This window comes from Gopherus evgoodei, chromosome 10 (assembly GCF_007399415.2).
Source record: "Gopherus evgoodei ecotype Sinaloan lineage chromosome 10, rGopEvg1_v1.p, whole genome shotgun sequence".
NCBI classification, from domain to species: Eukaryota; Metazoa; Chordata; order Testudines; family Testudinidae; genus Gopherus; species Gopherus evgoodei.
The window spans coordinates 66,510,809-66,535,598 of record NC_044331.1 but is presented as its reverse complement, the minus strand read 5'-3'; the positions used below and the strand labels follow the sequence as shown (position 1 = coordinate 66,535,598).

Genomic DNA, 24,790 nt, shown 5'->3' with positions numbered 1-24,790 from the left:
GTACATTCATTCTAGAATTCATGTTTTTGGGGGCTTTTTTTCCCCACCAAAAAGGACCTTGAGGACCAGCTGGAAGAAGAAGAAGCTGCAAGGCAAAAACTACAACTTGAGAAAGTAACAGCAGAGGCCAAGATAAAGAAAATGGAAGATGACATTCTCGTAATGGATGATCAGAACAACAAGCTGACCAAGGTCAGTGTCATAGGCCCAGTTTTAGCACAAAATCAATGTAAGATGAAAAGATCTCCTCTTCAGCTTTGGTGGTAACAATAACTTAGCCCTTCATAGTCACATAGCTAGCAGGCCATAAGCCCTTTGTGTCTGGAATGGGCTGGTGACAACATTGTCATGTTTATCCTAGACTATTAAAAATCTAAATGTTGTTGGCTTTTGGGGTCCTCTAATGGCAAAAATATCTCCAAGCAAAAATTCCCATAGCAGTTAAACAAGATCAGTGGAAACATTCCCTTTTAGCTCCTAGAAAGAGCAGACAGCTCCCCCTATGCACAAAACTCACTAATTCCTTTTAACTTATAAAATTGTACATAATCATCTAACTGTTGTTTAAATATATTACTGCTACGTCTTGGTGCCATCTCCATGGATGTCCATACCACTTGCTTTCTAAAACAACTGAATACTAAGAGATAAAAGACAGATGTGCAATAACATTTGCTAAAGGATATCTGTGTGTTCCTCCCAATCTGGGATAACTGGTACAACTTCTTATGCATCAAGTTAAGTATGTAGAGTTACCTCGTGCAGAGGGCCAGCACTTCATGCACCACTTACATCCTATTTTGAGGGCTTTAATTATGCATAGGCCTTGTGCTGGTCCTCTGGACAGAAGGAATTTCACCCATAAACCCTAAGGCCATGATTCAGAAATGCACTGGAAGTATGCATGTGTTAAAATACTTTCCTGAATTGCTGCCCAAGTACTTGCTAGCATAGAGTGGGTATAAAGAGTCAATAGTCTAGTTAATCTCATAGAAAGCATCCACCACTTTCCATCTCCTCTGTAATCAAAGTGCTACGTGACACTGTCAGGAAATGTGGCATTTAAAAAGATCTGATTTATTTTTTAGTGTGCACGTTGGCATTTCATGAGCAAAAATAATATATGTTCTGTCTGTAAATGGAAACTCTTTTTCCTTAAGGAAAGAAAACTCCTTGAAGAGAGAATAAGTGATTTAACAACAAATCTTGCAGAAGAAGAAGAAAAAGCCAAAAACCTTACAAAGCTGAAAAACAAACATGAATCAATGATTTCAGAACTGGAAGGTATTGTAAACCAAAGGTGGTTTTATATCAATTGCTTATTTGAGTTGTATTTTTAAACGACTCCTTTAAAAAAAATAGAGATGATAAATTTACCATCTAGGTTTTCTGAAATGCCAGAACATGAAATTCTGTAACAATTACCAAATAAAATTTATTTTTAATGACAGCCCTGGGGGGCTCTTTCCAAGTAACACAATTGTAATTTTAATGGTTTTGTATGTTTGTTTTTCCCTTTTAATTTCAAATGGTATTTGCCAGATTCAGTATTCTGGGGCCAATTAGAACTATGTATTACAATATTTATGAGAAACCGAGGCTTTCATTTATTAATCTTTTTTTTTTAATCCAAGTCAGATAAAGGTAAAAGAAATTAACAGTTTCATTTGTGTTTCTTGGAGAATGAACCCAACCTACAAAAACTATGGGATGGGAACAATGCATAAGCAAAACAGAGATCCCTTTTTGTTAGTCAGCACAAGAGAGAAAATATGGCAAAAACTAGTGCTTCAGAATTAGTGACCAGACAGCAAACGTGAAAAATCAGGATGGGGTGGGGGGTAATAGGAGCCTATATAAGAAAAAGACCCCAAAATTGTGACTGTCCCTATAAAATCGAGACATCTGGTGACCCTATTCGGAATACTGGGGAGCAGAGAGTTCTGATTTTATAGATGGACAGAAAGTAAAGTTTGGGTGCTAGTTGCAAGTCACTAGTCATCACTACAAAAAGAAAATTGACTTGTATTCAGCATATAACCAAATGGAGAAGTACAGTGATCTCACTGGTTTTCCGTGTATACGTACCTATGTTCAGGATCACTTTGAGAATTCCTTGGGCTGACTCACTACCCTGACAAGAGTCCTTATTTTTCCAGTGCGACTGAAGAAAGAAGAGAAGAGCAGACAAGAACTGGAGAAAACAAAGAGGAAGCTGGAGGGAGACGCCAGTGATTTGCATGAGCAGATTGCAGACCTGCAGGCGCAGATTGCTGAACTAAAGATGCAGCTGGCCAAAAAGGAGGAAGAGCTGCAGGCCGCTCTTGCCAGGTATCCAACTCCTACTGACAGAAGGGCCTGAGCTGAAACTCCAGTTCTGGACATGCACACACCAATCCCCACCCACAGTTTGTGAAAGTTCAGCTCTGAATCTGATCTCTGCACTTTGAAGTGCAGGTTATAGACAAAATACACTGCAAATTACTACAGGTCTGCCCCTGCCCCTGACCCATTCAAATGAAGGGGGGGGGTGTTTCCCATAGACTTAAGTAGAAGCAGGATCCTCAGGCCATGAGAAATCAGGGCTTGAAACGTCATTGGCCACCAAGCCCCCACTGAGCAGTAAGATCCTTCCACACCTCAGTATCCTCTGGGATACTCTCTCTCCATACAGGTGCAACAATAATTTTCCCAAGCCTCCCCGCCCCTCCCTTCCATATCTCTTTCCTGCATTGGGGGCCCAGTTTCTTACATGTCAAACAGTTGAGAAAGTCTTACTCCGCAGATACCAGTGATCCTCCCAATTGTCTGTGTCATCCAAGAGATGAGGACACCAAATCTACTTCTGTCTCTCTCTGTCCTTGCTGGTTAGGACTGTCTGCACAATGAACTAAAAGCTGAACCTAGCACATACACTCAAACATATATTTAGGATGGGATTTTCAAAAACTCTTGGAGCTGGCCTAATTCTGTTCATACCGAGGTCAATGGTAAAGCTCCTATGGATTTCTAAAGGACTAAGAGTTAGGTCATTCAGAAAACCTTACCCTTTTATACACAGTTTAAGCTATACTAACATAAAATGTTATGTTATCTTATCTATTACCTGGTGTGGATTAATTACATTTCCTAGTAAAATTTTAAAAAAACCTAATATGGACTCACTTAGGTTATTCAGATTGAAATCATACCACCAGTTCCCAACAGCTCGACATAGCTGAATATTTTTTTATATTTACATCATACTTTGTTTTCCAGGCTTGAAGATGAAATTGCTCAGAAGAATAATGCCCTCAAAAAAATCCGTGAGCTGGAAGGTCACATCTCTGATCTCCAGGAAGACTTGGATTCTGAGAGAGCAGCAAGAAACAAAGCAGAAAAACACAAGAGAGACCTGAGTGAAGAGCTGGAGGCCCTGAAAACAGAACTTGAAGATACCTTGGACAGCACAGCTACACAGCAAGAGCTCAGGTATAAAGACCTAGCACATGGCAGAAAAACAAATGTAGCCAAAGTCATTATAAAAGACATAAAATCAGAAAGCACCATTTCAGTAAAATATTGCATGACACATATCTAGTGATGTGTAAAGATCTGCACATCTGGATAGAACAACATGGGCTCTAAGCACAAGCCCCGGTGCAAGGAACTCTTGGATTCTTATTCAGGCTCTGACAGTGGTGCCCTATGTAGGACTGGACAAGTCACTTCATTAACTCACAGTTCTAAAGTGCTACTATAAAAGTTCTGCTGCTGCTGCCATTATTTATCATCTCACAGCTGTGCAATAACAGAGTTTCCTGTGTGATTAGATTGTCGGCCAACTGTTCCATTCATGTGTGTATTGCTTTCCAGAGCAAAGAGGGAACAGGAGGTCACAGTGCTGAAGAGAGCTCTGGACGAGGAAACTCGGACTCATGAAGCCCAGGTCCAGGAGATGAGGCAAAAGCATACTCAGGCAGTGGAGGAGCTAACAGAACAGCTGGAGCAATTTAAACGGGTAAACTGAAAACCACTACCCTGATAATGGATTTATCTATTAGACATGGTGGATTTCTTTTACACAACGTATTTTTCTTTGCCTTATGCATTCAGGCCAAAGTAAACTTGGACAAGACCAAGCAGACATTAGAGAAAGAAAATGCTGACCTAAGTACTGAAATCAGGTCATTAACTCAGGCCAAACAAGATGTGGAGTACAAAAAGAAGAAGCTGGAAGTGCAGCTTCAGGAGTTACAGTCCAAATACACTGATGGAGAGCGCATCCGGGTGGAACTCAATGAAAAAGTACATAAGTTACAGGTAAGAAATACCTTCTTCAGTGACCTGAGAGGCTCAGTGGGACAACTGGATATAGAGTGACTGACGTATTCTGGGTCCCACACAGTGGTATTGCTAGTACAAACCATTACTTATTTCTTACTAAATGCCCATTCCCAAGAACTGTTAATTCACAAATGCAGAAAAAAAAGGCTTCTTAGGAGGTCTACACTTACCTCCAGAGCGATCGATCCAGCGGGGGGGTCAATTTATTGCGTCTAATGAAGACATAATAAATCAACCACCAAGCGCTTTCCTGTCGACTCTGGTACTCCACTGGAGCAAGAAGCATAAGCAAAGTCTACGGGGGAGCGTCAGCAGTAGACCTATCACAGTGAAGACACCATGGTAGGTAGATCAAAGTATGTTGACTTCAGCTACGTTATTCACGTAGCTGAAGTTGCATAACTTAGATCGATCCCCCCCTCAGTGTAGATCAGGCCTCTGTATGTTATGTAGTAAAAACCTGTGGAAATAGAATACAGTTTTATTTTGTATTTGCATTTGAAAAAAAATCAATTTCTTCATAACAAATTGCACTCCATTGGGTATAGAACTCTCCACTCAACTAGGGAGTGTGACAGAGGGAGTGGGGCACAAAATCAAGGCACCCTTTGCATGGAGCTGTTCTACAGCTCTGCTGGACAAAGGGAGGTTCAATAAAGTTGCCTGTGACAGAATTCTCCAAAACCTCCACTCCAAACATATGCCTACCTGCTGCGGATTGGTTCCACAGCACTGAAATCTCACAAATTCTCTTAGCAAAACTTTGGCAATATCCACCACTCTGACATGATTTTTGCTGTCTTGAATTACATCTGAACTGGAAAATAGGCCTCTTCTGAAAGTGATCCAGAAGCACAGGAGCAGGTTCTGGTCCTGGCATTCAAATACAAAGTGTGATTCAAGAGTCCAGTCCGGACCCATCTCAAACATAGCTGGGGTAGATGAGATTGAAGCTACACAAAATGACGGAAAAGATTCAATGTGATTTTTCTTTAGGTTGAAGTGGAAAATGTTACCGGTTTGCTCAGTGACGCAGAAACCAAGGCAATCAAACTCACTAAGGATGTTGCAAGCTTGGGATCTCAGCTACAGGATACACAGGTAGGCTTCCCACTGGGATAACCTGTATAAAACATATTGAAAAAGAACAAAAAATGACCATGTTCTATTATGATGATCTCTGTAGGAGCTGCTTCAGGAGGAAACTCGGCAGAAACTGACCATAACTACCAAGCTTCGCCAGCTGGAGGCGGAAAATAACAGCCTGCAAGAGCAGTTGGAGGAAGAAGCAGAAGCAAAACAAAACCTAGAGCGACATATTTCGACACTGACAGTACAGGTACAGTGGCACAGTTAGAACATTAGCTCTAGTGCAGAGTCTTTACAACAGGACCATAGATTTCAGATCTCCAGTTATCCCTATACATGTTAGACAGCGAACTATCGTTACTAGGCCAGAAGCGGCAAGTATATGACCTGTAAACCAGCTGTAGCCTATGGAATTCTACAGGGCAGCCAGTAGCCACCCTCTTCTTAATGCAGAGGAAACTGTGACCACAGGACTACTGGCCACACCTTGGTGCAAGATCACTCGCCTCATGATGGAGTCTGGTGCGATGGGCCTAAAGCATCTGTAGGCTGCCTCATAATGTTAAAGATGAGTGACTGCCGTCAGCTTGAGTGAGTTAGGTGCACGCTTATGGGTTCCTTGGACGATGTCATATGCAGCCTGCTGTTGTGCAAACTTAGAGTGCCTCTGCTATACAGACTTGTTTCATTCCTTGAATTCAAATTTCAGCTCTCTGACTCCAAGAAGAAGCTACAGGAATATACCAGCACAATAGAGAGTATGGAGGAAGGCAAAAAGAAATTCCAGAAGGAAATTGAAGGGCTCACACAACAGTTTGAGGAAAAAGCTGCTTCTTATGACAAACTGGAAAAAACCAAGAACAGACTCCAGCAGGAGCTGGATGATCTGATAGTGGACTTGGACAACCAACGCCAGCTGGTCTCCAACCTGGAGAAAAAGCAGAAGAAGTTTGATCAGGTATGAGCTTATGGTTAACTCCCTTTATGTCATAACCTAACTTCGCTGGGAGTCCTGGGTGCAGAGAGTAAGTTGTTGAGTGGGAATTAACATAGTTATAAAAAAAAGATTAAGGTTGAATTATTTATGCCTTGATTAATTTTGTGTCTGCATATACAGGGACCTTTCTCTGTAGTCATTAGTAGTTGACAACACTAATGCACTAGAAAACCCTACACTTAATGCCTTAACAGGATTACTGTGCTCAAACTGAGAATTTTTATGTTATTGGTTTATAGATGCTAGCTGAAGAGAAAAACATCTCTTCCAAATATGCAGATGAAAGGGACAGAGCAGAAGCTGAAGCTAGAGAAAAAGAAACAAAGGCTTTGTCCTTGGCCCGAGCTCTTGAGGAAGCTTTGGAAGCCAAAGAAGAACTGGAGAGAACCAACAAATTGCTGAAAGCAGAAATGGAAGATCTAGTTAGCTCCAAGGACGATGTTGGCAAGAATGTAAGTCTCACAATATATATCCCATATAACTATTTCAGGGATAATCACTTAAATTAATAGTTAATGCCACCAAGATCTACATTTTCAGTGTGGAGAGTTCTTCACAGTATAAAATCCATTCAACAATGTTAGAAGTTTTATGCAGAATTCCATGAGCAATTCCATCTGCATCTAGCCCTATCACAGACTCAGCAAAGAATTATGATTACAAGCCTTCTTTAGTCTTGACTTTAAGAGCAACAGAAAGTTATTGATCTTGAAGAGGATTATTTGCCTCATTTCTGAGAGAAGACAAAATTAAAGCAGAGACTGAGAAGTATTTGCTAACCCAGTAAGCAGCTTCCAAGTTGTAAGGTTTGCAAATCTGAATTTATTGATTGGATTTGATTTTGCCAGCAGCTACCACTGTGGCTAAAAGAAATTTCCTCAGTTGACTTGGCAGAGTTCAGTTGTGACAGGATCCAAAGCAGCGTGATGGCTCTAGTAGGTGTCTGTGAGCTAAGAGCTTCAGAAGGAAATAAAAATTATAAAGGAACAAAAGGAGCACTGCTAACTTGATTTGAAAGGGGATATTGCTTCCTATCTCTTATTTTAGTGGTATGATTACATCACTACTACTAAGGGTTTATTTCCACAATTGTAGGTGTTTAGACTAAAATGAATCCTGGGATAACATTGGGTATCCAGAGTCTCAGTCTATGAATAAGCTGAATTTTGCCTTTTCAAATAGATTTATAAGGGTACAAAAAATGCTAGTTTGCCACTTTTTTGTGGGTGTCCTTGAAACTTAATCCATTCTCTCTCCACCATTCATGTATTCCAATTTGTCCCATGCTATAGAATGATCACATTCCAGCAATATGTATTTTCAGATTGATTACAATAAATAAAAACATTCTATTGATTTCTCATTGCATGAAAGGTCCATGATTTGGAGAAGTCCAAACGTGCCCTGGAACAACAAGTGGAGGAGATGAAGACACAATTAGAGGAATTGGAGGATGAGCTACAGGCTACTGAAGATGCCAAGCTTAGATTGGAGGTTAACATGCAGGCACTAAAAGGACAGTTTGAAAGAGACTTGCAAGCTCGAGATGAACAGAATGAGGAGAAGAGGAGACAGCTGCTTAAACAGGTATAATTCGTTATCAGTGACACTGTAAATGCTTACTCAAACTAATTGCAAATCCCCTGGCTCACGCCATTATTAGTAAGTGCTTCAGGATAATAAGAACCAAACATTCTTCTTCCTTGTGCTTGGCTGAATAAAAGCTACGTAGACCATTTTGCTTTGCTTAAAAAATGAGCTGTCGTTATAGCAGTGTTATGGCTTGTGGCTATTTCAGTGTAAGGAATCTGACTGTAGAAGATAGTGATTTAACAGTGAGATTCCATTTAGTGTAAGTCACCTGAATTATTAACTCTGACATAATGGCTAAAATGCTCCCCAAGCTTTCAGTGCAAGTAGTAAAAGATGGATCCCAAATATAATACCTGGCTTCCCTGGATGAATCATTAAATGACAATGAACTGATCCAAAAATTCTGGAAGGGAAAACAAACAATGTAGATCTTGTTGGCAGAGGTGATATTGTGACTACAAACACAAATATTCCATTCACCAACTAAACTACACATGTATCCCTCAGGACTGAATCAAACTCTGGTCTTTTACCATACCGAACGCCAGCATTTGAGCCAAATGAGAATTTATTTCAGCAGTCAGTGGTATTGGAAAACTACTGGAGCTTTTATTACCTGTCGGCAAGCCCCTAGAACGCCACAGTATACGCAAGCCAGGTGTAAGTAAAGTGTGTCTAAGTGTGCTAAAGTGTACCAGTAATCCTAAACAAAATCTTCTTTGCTATTGTTTAGCTCCATGAGTATGAAACAGAACTGGAAGATGAGCGTAAGCAACGTGGCCTGGCAACTGCAGCTAAAAAGAAATTAGAAGTTGACATTAAGGATCTGGAAGGTCAGGTTGACTCTGCTAACAAGGCTCGGGAAGAAGCCATTAAGCAACTTCGTAAACTACAGGTTTGTGGCTCCTGAGACTGAATAGTTTTCTGTTGGGCCATTGATGTGACTTGTATAACAGCAAGTGGAAATTAGATGTCGTCATTTGTGACCTTGATGCTAGATATAGATATAACATTAGAGAGGGGTTTGAATTGTTATGCAAAGCACACGGGATCTTTTCAGAGGGAAAAAGGCAAATACGCCACATTTATTGAAAATACAACAGTTAGCATATGCTTTTTAAGACACACACACACACACACACACACACACACACACACACACACACACACACACACACACACCTGCGAGTTGATGTTTATAGTTACCAGTCTGCTGTAACTCAAGTCAATCTAATGGCCAGTTAGATTGAGCATGAGTGTGGAGCTGGGCTCTGTCAGTCGCGATCCGATGCTCCGAGGCTTTGCAGGACTGAACCCAGAGTTCCATGGCAAAACACCCTAGCTTTCTAGTTGTAAATTCCCATTTGAGGCCATGCATTTTGCAATGTCATCCTGTAATCATTAGTTCTTAAGTGGTGTTAATCTTGGGGTTTTCTGCTGTTATCATTTGATGGTTATTGTCAGTCTTCCCATGTTATCTCCTATTTGTCCTCTTGCCTTCCTGCCTTACCTCTGAGGTTGTCAATGCTGCTAACATGTTTAGCATCGGATACAATGGAGGTTTTCTGATTGTCTTCTGTTTTTTTCCAAGTCTCTCACTTTTTCTTGACCATCTGGACATTTGTGATGGCTTTCACACCTTATCTTTTCCTGATGCATGCATTCCTCATTCACACAAACAAACAATCTTACAGAAACCTTCAAAAGGTATACAGGCAGCAGTATTTTATATTCAGCAGAATACACTGCAAATCAAGCCTTGCTAAATCTTATAACTAAAACAATTCACACTGGGGATTCAGGCCCTCAACATTTCTCTAATCTCCTTAACAGAGATATAATACAAGATCCTGTCTCTTACTAAAACCTTACAACAAAGAAATGTATATTTAATTAGAGGGCCTAATTTGTAATACATATAGGAAAACCACAGTAGACATTATAACTTATCCTAAAACAAAAGGATGACCATAATCAGTCATAAGGATTGTTTTGGTCTGTCATTCCTTTCTGCTATTCAAAAAGGATGGCTGGCAGGATGAAATCAAATCACACATTAATTCTCATAGTACAATTATAAAATCCTGCTCCTACATTTGAACTAAGACCCCAGATCCAAAATGCTTAGTTAATGTAATTTGAGTGACCTTGAGATAGCTGGCTTAGAGAGTGAAAAATACCATGTTTCACGGTGGACAGAGTCACCACAACCAACTGATCAGCACTGATGTGCTATTGGCATCTCTGTGGAAACCCTAAGGGTTCCATTGAAGAGGTGAAGCAAAAAAGGCCAGATGTGGCGATAGGACTCCAAATTGGCTCTCCAGTACATGAACATAGCACTATGTATTTTTGAAAAACCAGCTATCACATTTGCACCTGCATGAATAGTAGCCTGTTTTCAAAAACGCTGTATATAGCGATCAGTGATCGAGGGAAGGATTGAGACTTGACAAGCCAACTCTTAATCACACTGACGGATTGTCTAGATGGTGAGTTAGCATGCAGCAAGCTGGGGTATAAATCTACTGCACGCTAGCCTGCAGCGTACTAACTATCTAGGTGGATGCTGTAACTGCGCACTAAAAGTTCCATAGAGTGTTGACCCAGTCCTGTTTCAAAGCAGACTAGATCAAAGTGCATTATGGAACTGTTTGTGCGTGGCAGACGGGTCCACACGGTCAGTTTTGTAGTTATATGGAAATTAGTATTTGCTTTGTTTTCATCCAATTTTCTTTTCAACAAAACTGTGATAACCACTGACAAATACAAATCCATCCTTTTCTTTTTAACTGTCTGAAACCAGAGTCAGATGAAGGACTTCCAGCGAGAGCTTGATGATGCCCGTGCCTCAAGAGAAGAGATATTTGCTACAGCCAGAGAAAATGAGAAAAAAGCCAAGAACCTGGAAGCAGAACTTATGCAGCTGCAAGAGGTAAAGTGTGAATATTAGAGAGAACTAGAATGCAGACTGCACAAGATCTTCGGTAACAAAACTGAGTTGTACTTGAGAGAACCAAATCATTTAAAAAAAAAAGTGATATTGGCTGTGGTGCAAGGAAAGCTACAGTCAGAATCTCTTATAGCAGGTTCTGTGGACCTCAGTAAAAACCAAGGCCCAGATCCTCAAAGGTATTTAGGTGCTTGACTTCCATTTAAATGGGCCACAGTGCTTAGAGTTGCTGAGTACCAAGAGCTTCCTTTAAAACTATTAACCCATAGAAAGATATGTTTCACTGGATGGAAAAGAAAGTGTACTGTCTCTTACACCCCCTATGACTTTTTCAATAATTTTGTACTCCTGACGTCTTTCATCATGTTTTAAATGGATGCAATTCTTGTATCTGGAAGCACAATAAAACACAAACTGCTGATGGGTTGGATAATGCATATTTTTGTTCCGTTAGTCTGTGACTATAGAATCATAAATTAATATTCTGGTGACAGAAATGTCTGACGGTGGTTGGGTTTAAAAAGACATTATGGCTGATCGGTCTCTCACCCGACAGGACTAAATGGTTGGACTGAACTTTGTTTAACACTCTTCATTTCTTTAATACATTGACTGTTTGTTTCCGCAAGGATCTGGCTGCTGCAGAAAGGGCACGCAAACATGCTGATCTGGAGAAAGAGGAACTGGCCGAAGAACTTGCAAATGCTGCCTCTGGGAGGTAAGAATAGACAATTATTTTCAAGTGTACCAAAGCCTTGCTAAATATCTCTCAGTAGCCAATTTTTATGTCCTGAAAAGCGATCTGTAGCTCCAACCTTGCCAACACATACACATATGCTTAGCTACAAACATGTGGCTAATTTCATTAAATCAATGGGTCTGCTTATAAGTGATTCATAGATATGAAAGCCAGCAGAAAAGGGCAAGTGAGGTCTCTAGTAACATAAATAAGGTGGCAGCACAGGTAGACTCATTTCAAGAATACTTCCTGGTTCTCCATGAGTCTTCAGCACCTTACAATGTGTTGCAAGACCATGGTCAACTGCTCAAAACCAAAAACTACAGGCTTTGCAAATTTAAACTTACAGGACAAGCCTCCAGGATGAGAAACGTCGCCTGGAAGCTAGAATCTCCCAACTGGAGGAAGAGCTAGAAGAGGAACAAGGTAATATGGAGGCAATGAGTGATCGCTTCAGGAAAGCAGTACAGCAGGTACAGTCCATTCAAGTGTGTCTAGAAGAGGGGTGTAGGGTGTATGTGTGTATTATAATGCATGTGTGTGTCTGACTGTACTCATCCAAGTGTGTGTTTGTTTTTGAACACACCTTCAGAGAGCTCCCAGAAAGAGACTTTAAGTTTTATATTAAATTGGTCTAACTCCCTTTTCCCAAGCCTAAGGTAAACAGCTGTAGATTCTTAAAGTGCTTTTCCTAAATATTTCAGTCAGAGCAGCTGAATAATGAGTTGGTAACAGAGCGCACAGTGGCACAGAAGAATGAGAGTGCTCGGCAGCAACTGGAGAGGCAGAACAAAGAGCTGAAGGCTAAACTGCAGGAAATGGAAGGAGCTGTGAAGTCCAAGTTTAAGGCTACAATTGCTTCTCTGGAGGCCAAAATTGCTCAGCTTGAGGAGCAAGTGGAACAGGAATCCAGGTACTTGGACACTACAACTCATCCCTCACTGGTAAAGCCATCCTTTTATTGAGTGATTCTAATACAGGTAATCTGCTATTTTTGTCAAGGTCCAAATTTCTTGGTCGAGGTATAGTCAAATTCCAGATTTCAGAGAAAATAATACAAAAAAACAACAATAATAACGGTAATAGGTAAATAAAAAGATTTCACTATTGGTTCAAAAGTGTCTGGCAGTCTGGGTTTGGCCCACGGTCCACCTATTGACCCCCCCTGTTTTAATACATGAAATACCAAAAAAACTAGAGGTTTTCCAGGAGTCTATTAGTGGCATTAAGGTTTGGTAAAGAGTCTCTCACACATGAGCAGTGTTTCTTTGGAAAATGACTGGTTCTTATCAAAAGCTTGCATAGGGCCAGCTTTGAGAAGAATTTATTATTGAAAAATCTTCTAGAATTTAATGGAAAAAGTTTCCCTGCTGTAGAATTCTGTGGGCTTGCCAAAAACCCTAGATGCAGCATCTTATTCTCTAGGTTTCTACAGAAACTACTCTGAAAACCGATTAGTTTACCCTCCTTTACATTCTATACTGGCTGCAGGACCATTTCATTAGTGCTAGTCCTGTTGTTTTGGGCCAGATCTTGACTTCACTGGCAGGACAGCAAGTTCTGCAAAGGTGTCTAGTTAGCATGGTACTCAGCTCCAAGGGAGTTCTCTGTCTGTTAGGGTGCATGGCTGTCTGGTTCTATTTATCTCTTCCCGGGCTGAGAACAGCACTTAAGCAGTGGGAGGGAGCAGAGTTTTGCAATTTGAGGACAAAGGGAAAGATTCCTTCTGTCTCAGTGTAACCAGGACCAGACCATTTATTCTGGTTGGGGGCTGGACTTGGCCCTTTCCACATGCTGGTGCAACTGGGCATCATTTCAGGCCTCATGTGCACATGCAGTAATTACCAACCTCCTTGCACTGCCAATGCAGAATAGCTGACTAGCTGTCAAACTGTGCTGGATTGTGGTCAGGGGCGTGAGTCTGCACCGTTGTCACTTTTGGACGCTCAGTTGCATTTGCTTGTTGTGGGCGCCGTTGGTGCCTGCATCAGGCCAGAGCCTCTGCTTCTCTCACTGCAGCTGTTATCTCGGACACGAGTGTGATTCTGAGAACTGTAGATTATTCAAAGTAAATATCTGAGAATACTCAGCCCATTGTCAATTGCCCGTGATAAGAAGCCAGGCTGCTATCTGTCTTAACTCTCTCTTCTGACCCATTTAAATGGCAAAAGCCTGCACAGGTAAGGTGGTAAATGACTCCATTCCATGGCAGCAGGAGGCCTAAATCACAGTGGAAATGATGTATGAGCAGGGACAGGTCAAATGAGCCAACACTGATCTCTCATATGATACGAAGCCAAGCTCTGCAGTGGGAATAAATGGAGAAAGGGGAGTGGATTGTGAATAGGCCAGCAGGGCCAGTGGCTCCATAGAATGCATAGATCTGCTGGACCATAATCCTGCCTGGAGAAGACCTCCGTAAGCTCTGAGCTGGAGAAGAGCTGTGCTGTGCACTAGCTCCACACCTGCCACCTGGGAGGAGGGAAAGTGTCCTTTCCCTCCAAAACGCCCTTGCAGTCCCCCATTTTTATTCACTTTCTGACTAAAGAAGCAGGGTTTGGCTGTAAGTGAAAAACTAGTAAATAACTAGTTAAAAAAACCAAAAAACTCCAGCCATTTGAAATGTGGCAGATGGCTATACAAAGATACAAGTGTGGGCAAATGCTCCCTGCTTTCACATGTAGAAACACACACAGGACAGGGGTATAATGAGTTGGCCATGGGAGAAGCTGCTGCTGCTTCCTTCAGTTTTTATAGACGCCAATAGCATTATTCTGAGGAAAGCTTTTAATACGAGGATCGCTCACGCTTGTTTTCAAAAGCCCTGTGCACCTAAGAGTCCTCCATTTTCCAGATCAGTCAGTGTCATGCTGTCATTTGCAGAGAGAAGCAGGTCACAGCCAAGACATTGCGCCAGAAGGACAAGAAGCTGAAAGAGGTCTTGCTGCAGGTTGAAGATGAAAGAAAGCAAGCAGAACAATACAAGGATCAGGTAATGCACCATGTGATGGGGATCCAGCAGGGGAGGAAAGGGTTGGTGTGAATACCCAGGCTTGTGAGGCACCTCACCACTACCTGCCTCTAGCATGAATTAGTCTTGTCTGTGCCCTCTGTAGCTCAGCTCCCTGACACCAGCTGCCTCTGGCCACACAAGCACTGCCTTCCTAGCCTCCACAGACCTCTGTACAGGCTCGTGCTAGGCAAATGCCAACCCACGTCCTACCAGGTTTGCTTTCGCTAGAGGGACAGCATACACACTAGCTTGTTGGATCCAAGTGAGGATCAGCTCCTAATAAGTACATCTTAGTGCTGTGAGGTTATTGTGAAGGCAAGTGTAAGGTCTATTATCAAAGATTTAAAAGCTACTAAGGATAATAATCGAGACGTAAATGGGTACATATAGAACAAAAAGTATAATGCTTCCTAGAGTCTAAACTCATCTTTAACGGGCTAATTTCTGATCTAAAGTAGTTTGCCTTTAGGTGAGAGTATCTCCACTCACACTGGCTGCCTTGGTGAAGGATAAAGCAATGTCCTTTTGCATCCCTTATATCCTCCCAAATTGTTGATCCCCGGAGTCAGGATGATTCCTCCCACCCCCACCTTCCGACTTTATTCCCTGATGTGCTGAATTGACTTTACATCCTCATATTGAGGTTGAATGCAAACAGGTTTTCCATTGTGTTGGCTTACAATGCTTAATGTACATGTGAACCAAGACAGAGGGGTGAATCCACATCCCTTGTCTTGCAAAAACCTGTTTGTCAACCTGCCTGGATTCAGACTTTGTGTGTATACTGGAAAATATTTTTTAATTCTTTACATACATTTTACAATGATATTAATGACCAGTGTTATCCTGGCTTTCATTTAGGATCTCAATGACATTCTTTATAGACAAATACTATGAAAACTGTGTGCTAAGTGTAGCAACTTTGTCAGGCCTGATAGGAGTTGCTGTTATAGAACAATCGACTCTCTTACAGTTGGCATTGAGCGGTTTTTAGGGCCGTGCCTGCTCTGGCTTGAAAGAGTCCAAGGCGGCGGGGAAGGCAGCTGAGCCTCGTTCTGGAAGCAGGCCTTTCAAAGGAAGGGTTTAGGCTGAGAGACAGCAACCAATTGCCCAGATCCCAGCCTGAAAGGGCCTCTGGTTGCTAGCCCTAGGCGGAGGAACTCTGTACTTTGGATTAATGAGACTGTTGGAGCAGTGTCTCCCAAAGAGTCAGGACAACTCTGGCATAGTATGCTGTGTTGTGCCTCATTGTGAATGCAAGTCAGCAGGACCCTCACAGGGGCTGCCAAATAGGACATTTGCCAGTGGAAGAGAAAACAGCTTTTTTTCGCTGTAAAGTCCTTAACAAGACTCATGCTTGACAGCAAGATTCTCTATCCTCCATACCAAGGCAATGACCGACTGCCAGGGCACTGGTCCTGCCAACCAGCCAACTAGAACAGCCTCATTGGGCACTGGATTATAACTTATTGGGTTCAGATGCCTGTCCCAACTGGCCTCCTGTAGCCATCTGAGCTTCATACAGGGACCACTCTTCATCTCAGAGCCTAACGTGCTAATTTCAGTTGAGACACATCAAATACATGCGGTCCAAAAGAACAGAGCTAATCCAACTGGGATGTCACAATAGAGGCCACAGCAGCTACTTGCAGGTGTAGAGAGTCCGGAAAGTACATCAACGTGAATAAAGGGGTGCAGACGGAGGAACGTAAAACATTCTGATCTCTTTAAAGGAAACTCAAAACTCTAAGCATTCCTCTTACTTCTCGCTCAGGCTGATAAGAGCACCGCCCGAGTAAAACAACTGAAAAGACAGCTGGAAGAGGCTGAGGAAGAGGCCCAGCGCATCAATGCAAATCGCAGGAAACTGCAGAGAGAGTTGGACGAAGCAGCTGAAAGTAATGAGGCCATGGGCCGGGAGATGGCTACACTGAAGAGCAAACTCAGGTAGGGTGGCTTTGTTTTTTACTAGCTCTTTTCTGTCCACTAATGAGAGATTTAGAATTCTAAACTATAGCAGAATTTGAGGAAAGAAACTTGGTTAAGAAGAAACACCCTGTTGATGCTGGAGAGTTATGGGTTCCCCACATCCGCCCAATGATAAATCCACCAATAATAAAAATGCTACCCCTGGTTCAAAGACTTGAGATGAAGTCATGACCCCACCAAAATCAATGGCAACACTCTTGACTTCAATAGGGCCAGGATTTCACCTTTCAGGAGTGAGATGTTTCAAAAACATTCAGCACTCATTTACCTCTACTCCCATTGAAGTTAATGATAAAATGCCTATTGGCTACAATAGGAACTGAGTTAGGCACAGTGACTGCCGAGACCCTTGATAGTGATATTAACCCTTGATAGTGATATTAAGAACATATAAGAATGGCCATTCTGGGTGGTCCATTAATCCAGCATCTTGTCTTCCTACAGGGGGCCAGTGCCAGGTGCTTCAGAGGGAATGAACAAAACAGGGCAATTTATCAAGTGATCTGTCCCGTTGTTCAGTCCCAGTTTCTTGCAGTCAGGTTTAGAGACACCCAGACCATGGTGTTGCATCCCTGACCATCTTGGCTAGTAGCCATTGATGGACCTACCTGCCATGATATTTATTATGTGCAGTACTAGTTAGCACTCTTGAAGCTAGTCACCTGTCCCTCCTCACCCCCCACACACTGGAGAGATGACTAAAGTGATACTCCTGAAGTTCAGAGACTTGAAGTTCTGTAGGGAGTCAAAGGGCTTGTTGACACTTACAGAGCGGCAGCATGCAGCTTTGATGCTGTAGCGCTTAATGAAGACACCATCGATGCAAAGGGGAGAGCGTCTCCCATCGCTGTAGGTACTCCACCTCCCTGAGGCAGTAGCTAGGGCCACAGGAGAAGCCCTCCTGTCAATATAGCACTGTCTAGGCCAGGAGTTAGGTTGGTATAACTGTGTCACTCAGGGGGATGGATTTTCCACTCCCCCCCGGAACGACATCATTATACCAACTTAAGTTTGTAGTGTAAACCAGGGCAAAGGCAAAGCACATGCACCCCGTGACACTTGCCCAAGTTGCCTCTCTTTTTCACACATTGACCAGTAGAGTTTCAGCTTCACTGTGTAACTGTAATGGCTAGTGTAACTGAAATGGCTAGTATCAAACTAGCCATTTCTGTTTTCTCATTAAATAAAAGAAGCCAAATTATACAATAGTCAAGCACTCTATCAACACTCCTAAGCTTTAATACAGCTGTCAAGCCCATGATGCCAGTGGCATGAACAAAGAGACCAACTGGTTAAAAGGGAAACTGCTGCCCCTACAACATCTTCCTGTGTAAATTTAGTTCATGCTCTTTAGGCAGATAGTTTAATTTTTTTTATTAATCAAATCCTTCCATCTATTGTCCAAGTGACTGCTAGATTTATGGATAGTACATTTTCACGACGCAGTCCAAGGCTCACTTCTACTCACCAGCGTTTTCAAGAATATGCTATAATGTACTTTGTTTAATTATTTGAAGGTAACTTACTTGAAAGTGATAATGACCATGTGCTTAGCATAACTGCTCGGGACTCTCTATCTCTGTTTCAGAGGGACACAGGAACCTTCGCAGTGACTAAGCAGGTATCATGCCTTCAACTTTGCAGCTAGCTTGTGGTGCACAAATTTCCATTTTCCTTTTTGCCCAAGTAAATTTTATGTGAGATTTCTGCAAACTGTGAAGGCTTGGATATCTTGTCATCAATTTGTTGTATCAAAGGAGACAAATATTACAATAACTCTTTTCCATCAGCTGTTTGTCAGTTATTCGTCTTACAGCTAGGTTGTGTTATGACATGGATTTGCAAACATTGCATTCTCACTTTTCTCATAAGCTCTGCTGACAGAAGACATATGAGTTGCTCTTTTTTTAATTTCTGCATGAAAATAGTCTTCCTTGCACTTTTTAAAGTCCCAATTAAACATGGAAGTTTTGCAAACAAAATATAGCTTTGATTAATTAAAACAGCTGAAAACATTAAAAGGCACATAATGGATATGAACAGAGATGTTGCAGCATGTTAGAATTTCACAGTACTACCAATGCACATTTCATATGGTGAATTCTTTAATGTAATCAGTTGGTAAGACTATTTAATCTTACATGTGCTTTGGAAAAAAATTATTTGCATGAAGTCTGCCATACAAACAAAGATCTAATCATAGATTGAGGATAAGCTCCTGCCCTCCAAAGCACATCAATATACGCCTGTACTGAATAGCTACTATATATACACTTATAGAGCAGCTATTTGTATACATTACGAGGCATGCCTACATGTTCTGACATAGGATGGAGTCACTGCTGTTTAACGCATGGAAATACCCTACTGATGTTGTATTGCTTTGATGCTTTAAGCTAAACAGCATCTTACTTTACACATGCAGAAGTGATGCTAAGAAAATAGCATTCTGTAATATTTGTGGATCTTCTCTTTTTACAAATACGGGGCTTTCTTCTTATTACACAAATATTTAAAGATGACATTTTGTCCCAGCAACTGCCTTTAAGTCAATGTAACATATTTGCATGTGATTAGTACAGGGCTATAGAGTTTGTGGTTGGGGTGTAGTGGTGCTTATTCAAAGCTAGATTAAATGGAAAGTGAAATACAAACTAAATGAAGTGCTTTGCAAGGGTTTTTCAGCTTGCAGTAGACATGGGGTGCTTTACCTCTGGCATAACATTTTCCCTTTCTCCCTTTGTCTACATACAACGTTGCACCAGTTTATCTAATGGTGTGATTTAAAGTTGATTTTAGGTAAACCAGTACAGATGACTGTGTGGACATTCTTAAATAAATATAAACCTGGCTTATATCCAAGTTAGTTTAAGAAGCATGATTTAAGCTAAACTGAAATAAGCATTACATAGGGGTTTGTACCAATTTTAACGACCTGGACTTCAGTTCCATTATTGCAATTTATATATGTAAACTAGGGATTGGTCTATGGTATGTTAGTGCAGTGGTTCTCAAACTTAGGCTGCCGCCTGTTCGGGGAAAGCCCCTGGCGGGCCAAGCTGATTTGTTTACCCACCATGTCCACAGGTTCGGCCGATCACGGCTCCCACTGGCTGCAGTTCGCCGCTCCAGGCCAATGGGGGCTGCAGGAAGGGCAGCCAGCACGTCCCTCAGCCCGTGCCACTTCCTTTCATATCTTAAACAGTAGCAGTGAATCTTAAATATTGCAGATCAAGATAAATTGTATAGGAGAGAGAGAGCTGTTTGCCAAGTGTGTAACAGAGCAGAAATGGATGCCCTCTTTTGTTTTACATTGCATGTTATCAGTGACAGGGTAACTAACTAGTTCTCAAACTAGGTTGTATTGGCTAGTTAATTGCTTGCTGTAGCTAACATTTTTACATGCTTACCCATTACGGTAGATTGACTTTTGGGCTTGATTAGTGGCTTTGATATACGTGAAACTGACTTAGACTTTTGCTAGGACAAAAAGAAACCTGAAGTATTTTGGCATGATTGCTATACCCCAACATGAGTAGTTGGATGTTTAGCCTCACATTAGTCATATTTGCACATTATTCAGTGATCATGAATTTCCTTGCTTATATCTGAGCTCTCAAGCCTTTACAGAAGGTTTGCTTAACAATGGGAAAGTGATAGCAGCCACCATTTTAATAGCTATTTTACTGTCATGTTGAAGTAACACCACTGTGGCTGAGAAGCTGTTTTTACTTCTAAACTGCCACTTGCAGTGCCTCAGGTCTTCTCCTCTCTCTCTCTCCCCCCTCCCTCTTATACTCTAGCCCCCCCAATGGAACTAGGATTGGGGGAGGGGGGCAATTCTCCATGCTTGGTCTATGGCTGTGAGATTATGGAGGGTGGGGGAAAGGGGCAAGCTGGAAGAAAGTGCATTCTGTGAGCTTCTCTGTGAAAAGCACATCCCCATTAATCTCACAAGAGGCATGGATGTAGTCCCTGGGGAGGAAGGTGTGCACTGCTCCCTGCTGAATGAGTGACACTCCACTCCTGTGCACAGTGGTAGAGTCCGTAAGGGTGTGCATGCAGGGAGTGGGAGCTTCACTGTTGTACACAAATCAATTTCCCGTCCCTACCTACAAAGCAAGCAGAGGGCAGTTCTTCATTCGCTAGGATAGAAAAGATTTAACACTTGTGCACCTCTGCGGTGGAACGTGTGGCTACTGCAGAAAAGCAGTTCCAACACAATAAAGGCCTTCAGTAATCTCTACTTGCAAGGGCATATTCGTGCTCTGTTCAGAAATCCAGGGCAATCCCTCTGAATCTTCCCCTGGCAGCAAGGATGCAGTCCTGAATGCTGCTAGATCCAGGTACCTGCATTTCCAGTCCCCTCCTTCATATACACACACAACACCACTCCTTTATGTGCAAAATCAGTTACTTAGTCTCTGTTTGGACTGGGCTTTTCAAAACAAACAAGTGCAATAGCTATAGCAGGGCGCTGATTTTGCACGCACAATGTCAGAAAGCCAGTTACAGTCCCATGGTACACAGACTCACGAGCCCTACCCAGCCATAGACACCAATACAAAGTACCAACAAGGGCTACAGAAAGTTGCCTTGAAGCCATAACTTCCCTGACTTCTTTGCATTTCCGATCCTCAGTCCCACCGATGCAGTTACTGGGCTTTGTACACTTAGTCCAGTCTTAATTTGTAAAGAGTTTAAATAAACTAAAGCCTGTTTTCTTACTGCAGGAGGGGAAATGAGCCAGCATCTTTTGCCCCCTCCCGTAGATCTGGAGGCAGAAGAATAATTGAAAATGCAGAGGGTTCAGAAGAGGAAGCTGATTCAAGAGATGGAGATTTCAACGGAACAAAAGCCAGTGAATAAACACGCTCGCAAACTACACTGCAGCAAGGGGGAAGAGAAGACAATATTTAGCACTGCATAAGGCAACTTAGTTCCAATGCCACACCCACCCACTCTGATGGCAATGATAAGAGCACAGCTGCCTTCTCTCCAATGTATAAATGGAAGTTTTAGGTGTCGCAAACACTTATTTTATCAAGAAAGGTATTTTGAAAAGGTTTACATTGAGTAATTCACCTTGAGAACCTAGTCAGAAATGCAAATTCGAGCGAGTGAGTTTAAATCCCAATGGATGGAGACATGCAATTATGCTACAGAAAGAGCCACTGGCCAGCTAATTCTTTCCTAATCCAGCCGACCCTTCCCTTTGTCTTACTATTCAATTAATACAGTATAGGCATTTTCTTTTCCTGGATGCTACACCCTGATGCACTGGTCACAAAATGGAAGTGCCGTCTTCAGTCACTTTTCAAAAATAAAGTATCATTTGTTCAAATGAAGTCAAATTGTTATTGTTTTATACGCACTTCAGACACAAACGCTAAATAGAAGGTTATAAAGCATTACATTTAAGTATTCTCTAAGTATCAGTTGGGTGCAATCTGATATACTAAGAAGGAACTTAAGCTGCTGTTGACCTTGTTAGTATTCACATACCTTTTTGAAAAAAAAAATCATTTTGTACGTAAAATTCAACATTTCATTCTTTATATTCTTTAGCACAGAGGTTCTCAAACTGTGGTCTGTGGACTAGTGGTCTGCAGGCTCCATTCAGGTGGTCCGCGGATAGTTCCCTCTAAGGTGCGCACCTGGGCAGTCGCATGAGAGAATGAAGGGCCACCCACCTAATTAGTGGAGCTGCACAGGTGTGGCTCCAGTAATTAGGTGCCCGGACCCTGGAGAAGATGCACATGTAAAGTGAGGCGGTGACCTTGCGGGGGTTAGGGAGTAGGTGGGGGGGGGCAGTGGGGTAAGAAGACGTGGGGGGGGGAATTTGGGACGTGCAGGGCTTTGGCTGCTGAGGAGAGACCCCCTTCCTTCCCAGCCTCAGCTCTGTGGCGGGGGAGAGAGGGCACATCCATCACATTAGAAAGGTAAGACTATTGATATTAAAATATGACTTGTGTGCTTTTATTTGTAGAAAAAAAAAAAGTTGTGTTTTTTTTTATATAGTGCTTTTATCTAAAGTGCTTTACTGCCGAATTGGCCCTCCACATGCAGGATGGGGGGAAGGGATAGCTCAGTGGTTTAAGCATTGGCCTGCTAAACCCAGGGTTATGAGTTCAATCCTTGAGGGGGCCATTTAGGGATCTGGGGCAAAAATCTGTCTGGGGATTGGTCCTAGTTTAAGCAGGGGGTTGGACTAGACCTCCTAAGGTCCCTTCCAACCCTGATCTGATATTCTATTCTATGGACAATAGTTAGCTAACAGCACAAACAACATTTGGAAAGGTCACTAAGGCCTGGTCTACACTGAGAGGGGAAATCAATCTAAGACACACAACTTCAGCTACAGGAATAGCATAGCTGAAGTCAACATAACTTAGAATCACTTACTTTGTGTCCTCGCAGCACGGGATCAACAGCCACCACTCCCCCATCGACTTTGCTTCCACCTCTCACCGAGCTGGAGTTCAGCAGTCAACAGGAGTGTGATCAGGGATCGATTTATCGTGTCTATACTACATGCGATAAATCAATCCTCAATAGATCGATCGCTACCCACTGATCCAGCGGTAGTATAGATGTACCCTAAGCAAGAGACCCTCAGCAATTTTCAAGAGAGCCACCAAAAAAAGAAAAAAAATTGAGAACCACCGCCTTAGCATATATTGTTCATTGCTAAACAACTCCAAGAGAACTTTTCTTTTAGGCTACATATGACTGTTGACGTTTTCCTTTAGGTATCCTTCTTGGAGACTAGTGGTCATACTCAGTGCCTCTAGTGCAATTTTGAAGCAGTATTTAATACGATGATCAATACCATGCTAATTCTGCACATTCAGGTAGGAGCTTGAAGCGGTTTAGCCCTGACTGCTGTGCTCCAGCTGGACTGCAACCCCCCATTCAGGGACGTGCCGGGAATTATTGGACAGGCACCACAGAAGACCCACAGACACACTGGTACTTCCAGCAGCTCGGAGAGGGTGCTAGCAGTCCAGCAGGAGCACACAGCAAGGCAAGTTAGTGGGACACAATTAAGTGAGCGCAGACAGTTGAACCTTTTAGATTTTAGGACAGATGATCCTTAAATAGCAAGCCCTGGAGGCCAGGAAATAACTTCAATCTAGATTCCAAGGTGGTCAATATGCATTCAGATCAGTAACTTAAAAATAAGTTACCCAAAGCCCCATTTCAGCCAGTGGCAGTGAGTCCAAGGAATTCAGACAGCAGCCACCTTCTGTTTATAAAATAGATTAAATGAGAACCCAGCTGGGGCCAACAGGCTGAGAGATTCTACAACAGAGGGAGATTTTAAAGAGTTAACACTGTATTGGTGCTTGGCTGAATTCACTGCTCAGCCACTTATTACAGTCCAACCCTATTTCTGCAAACATGCTTCCAAGTTTGGCTTAGCAGCTCACATGGCTGGTGACCCAGCATGAGGGAAGAAGGGAGATTGAGACAGTCAGGCTTGAAACTGCTGAGATGAGAATGATCCTAAGCACAGAGATCTGGAGTGGCAGCTGCACCTTGGATGCTGAAGGTTTCAGAAAGTCTGTAGGCCTGTGGAAGCTGAAGGGAAGACAGAAAGACAGAGGCAGAGTAAGTCTGTGCGTGCACACAAGCATGCAAAATGTGCTTCAGAGAAAAGCATGAGAGATGAAGGATGGTCCAGTGGTCAGGGCACTATCCTAGCATAGTCCTGGAAGTCCTGGGTTCAAGCCCTTGTTCTACATGTCCTGCGTGACACTGGGCAATGTCAGAGGGTTTATCCGCACTTGGAAATTTACCAGAATAATTATTCCAGAATACTGTATTCAGTATAAGACCCCCTGGGGACACTTATTCCAGAATAAGAGTGCTCCACAGGGAGCTATTCCAGAATAGATATTTTGGTAAATTGTCAAGTGTAAACAATGTCTTTTGCCTCTCTGTGCTTCCATCCCCCATTTGTAAAATAGGGATAAAAGTACTGCCTGACCTCATAGGGGCGTTGAGGATAAATACATTAAAGACAGAGGCCCTCAGGGACAGATATTTAAAGACATTTAGGCTCCTAAAGATGTGGACAGGCACTTT

At 42.3% G+C, this 24,790-nt stretch overlaps 1 protein-coding gene across 2 annotated transcripts in view; it reads left to right on the top strand.

Moving 5' to 3' along the window:
* The window catches only part of MYH11 (myosin heavy chain 11), a 101,236-nt gene extending 79,189 nt beyond the window's left edge, over positions 1-22,047 (top strand). Inside the window, exons 23-42 of one of the 2 annotated variants that reach the window (XM_030576945.1) lie at positions 55-192; positions 1,161-1,284; positions 2,160-2,331; positions 3,259-3,471; positions 3,856-4,000; positions 4,096-4,302; positions 5,323-5,427; positions 5,513-5,665; positions 6,125-6,373; positions 6,652-6,864; positions 7,787-7,999; positions 8,739-8,900; positions 10,812-10,940; positions 11,588-11,676; positions 12,047-12,170; positions 12,402-12,610; positions 14,581-14,689; positions 16,485-16,657; positions 18,288-18,320; positions 21,433-21,518. In XM_030576945.1, coding sequence (XP_030432805.1) covers positions 55-192; positions 1,161-1,284; positions 2,160-2,331; positions 3,259-3,471; positions 3,856-4,000; positions 4,096-4,302; positions 5,323-5,427; positions 5,513-5,665; positions 6,125-6,373; positions 6,652-6,864; positions 7,787-7,999; positions 8,739-8,900; positions 10,812-10,940; positions 11,588-11,676; positions 12,047-12,170; positions 12,402-12,610; positions 14,581-14,689; positions 16,485-16,657; positions 18,288-18,312 — 2,952 coding nt within the window. In that variant the 3' untranslated portion in view covers positions 18,313-18,320; positions 21,433-21,518. Of the gene's footprint in view, positions 1-54; positions 193-1,160; positions 1,285-2,159; positions 2,332-3,258; positions 3,472-3,855; positions 4,001-4,095; positions 4,303-5,322; positions 5,428-5,512; positions 5,666-6,124; positions 6,374-6,651; positions 6,865-7,786; positions 8,000-8,738; positions 8,901-10,811; positions 10,941-11,587; positions 11,677-12,046; positions 12,171-12,401; positions 12,611-14,580; positions 14,690-16,484; positions 16,658-18,287; positions 18,321-21,432 lie in introns of both variants that reach the window. The other variant, XM_030576944.1, reaches the window with a different exon arrangement.
* Positions 22,048-24,790: the final 2,743 nt, after the last annotated feature.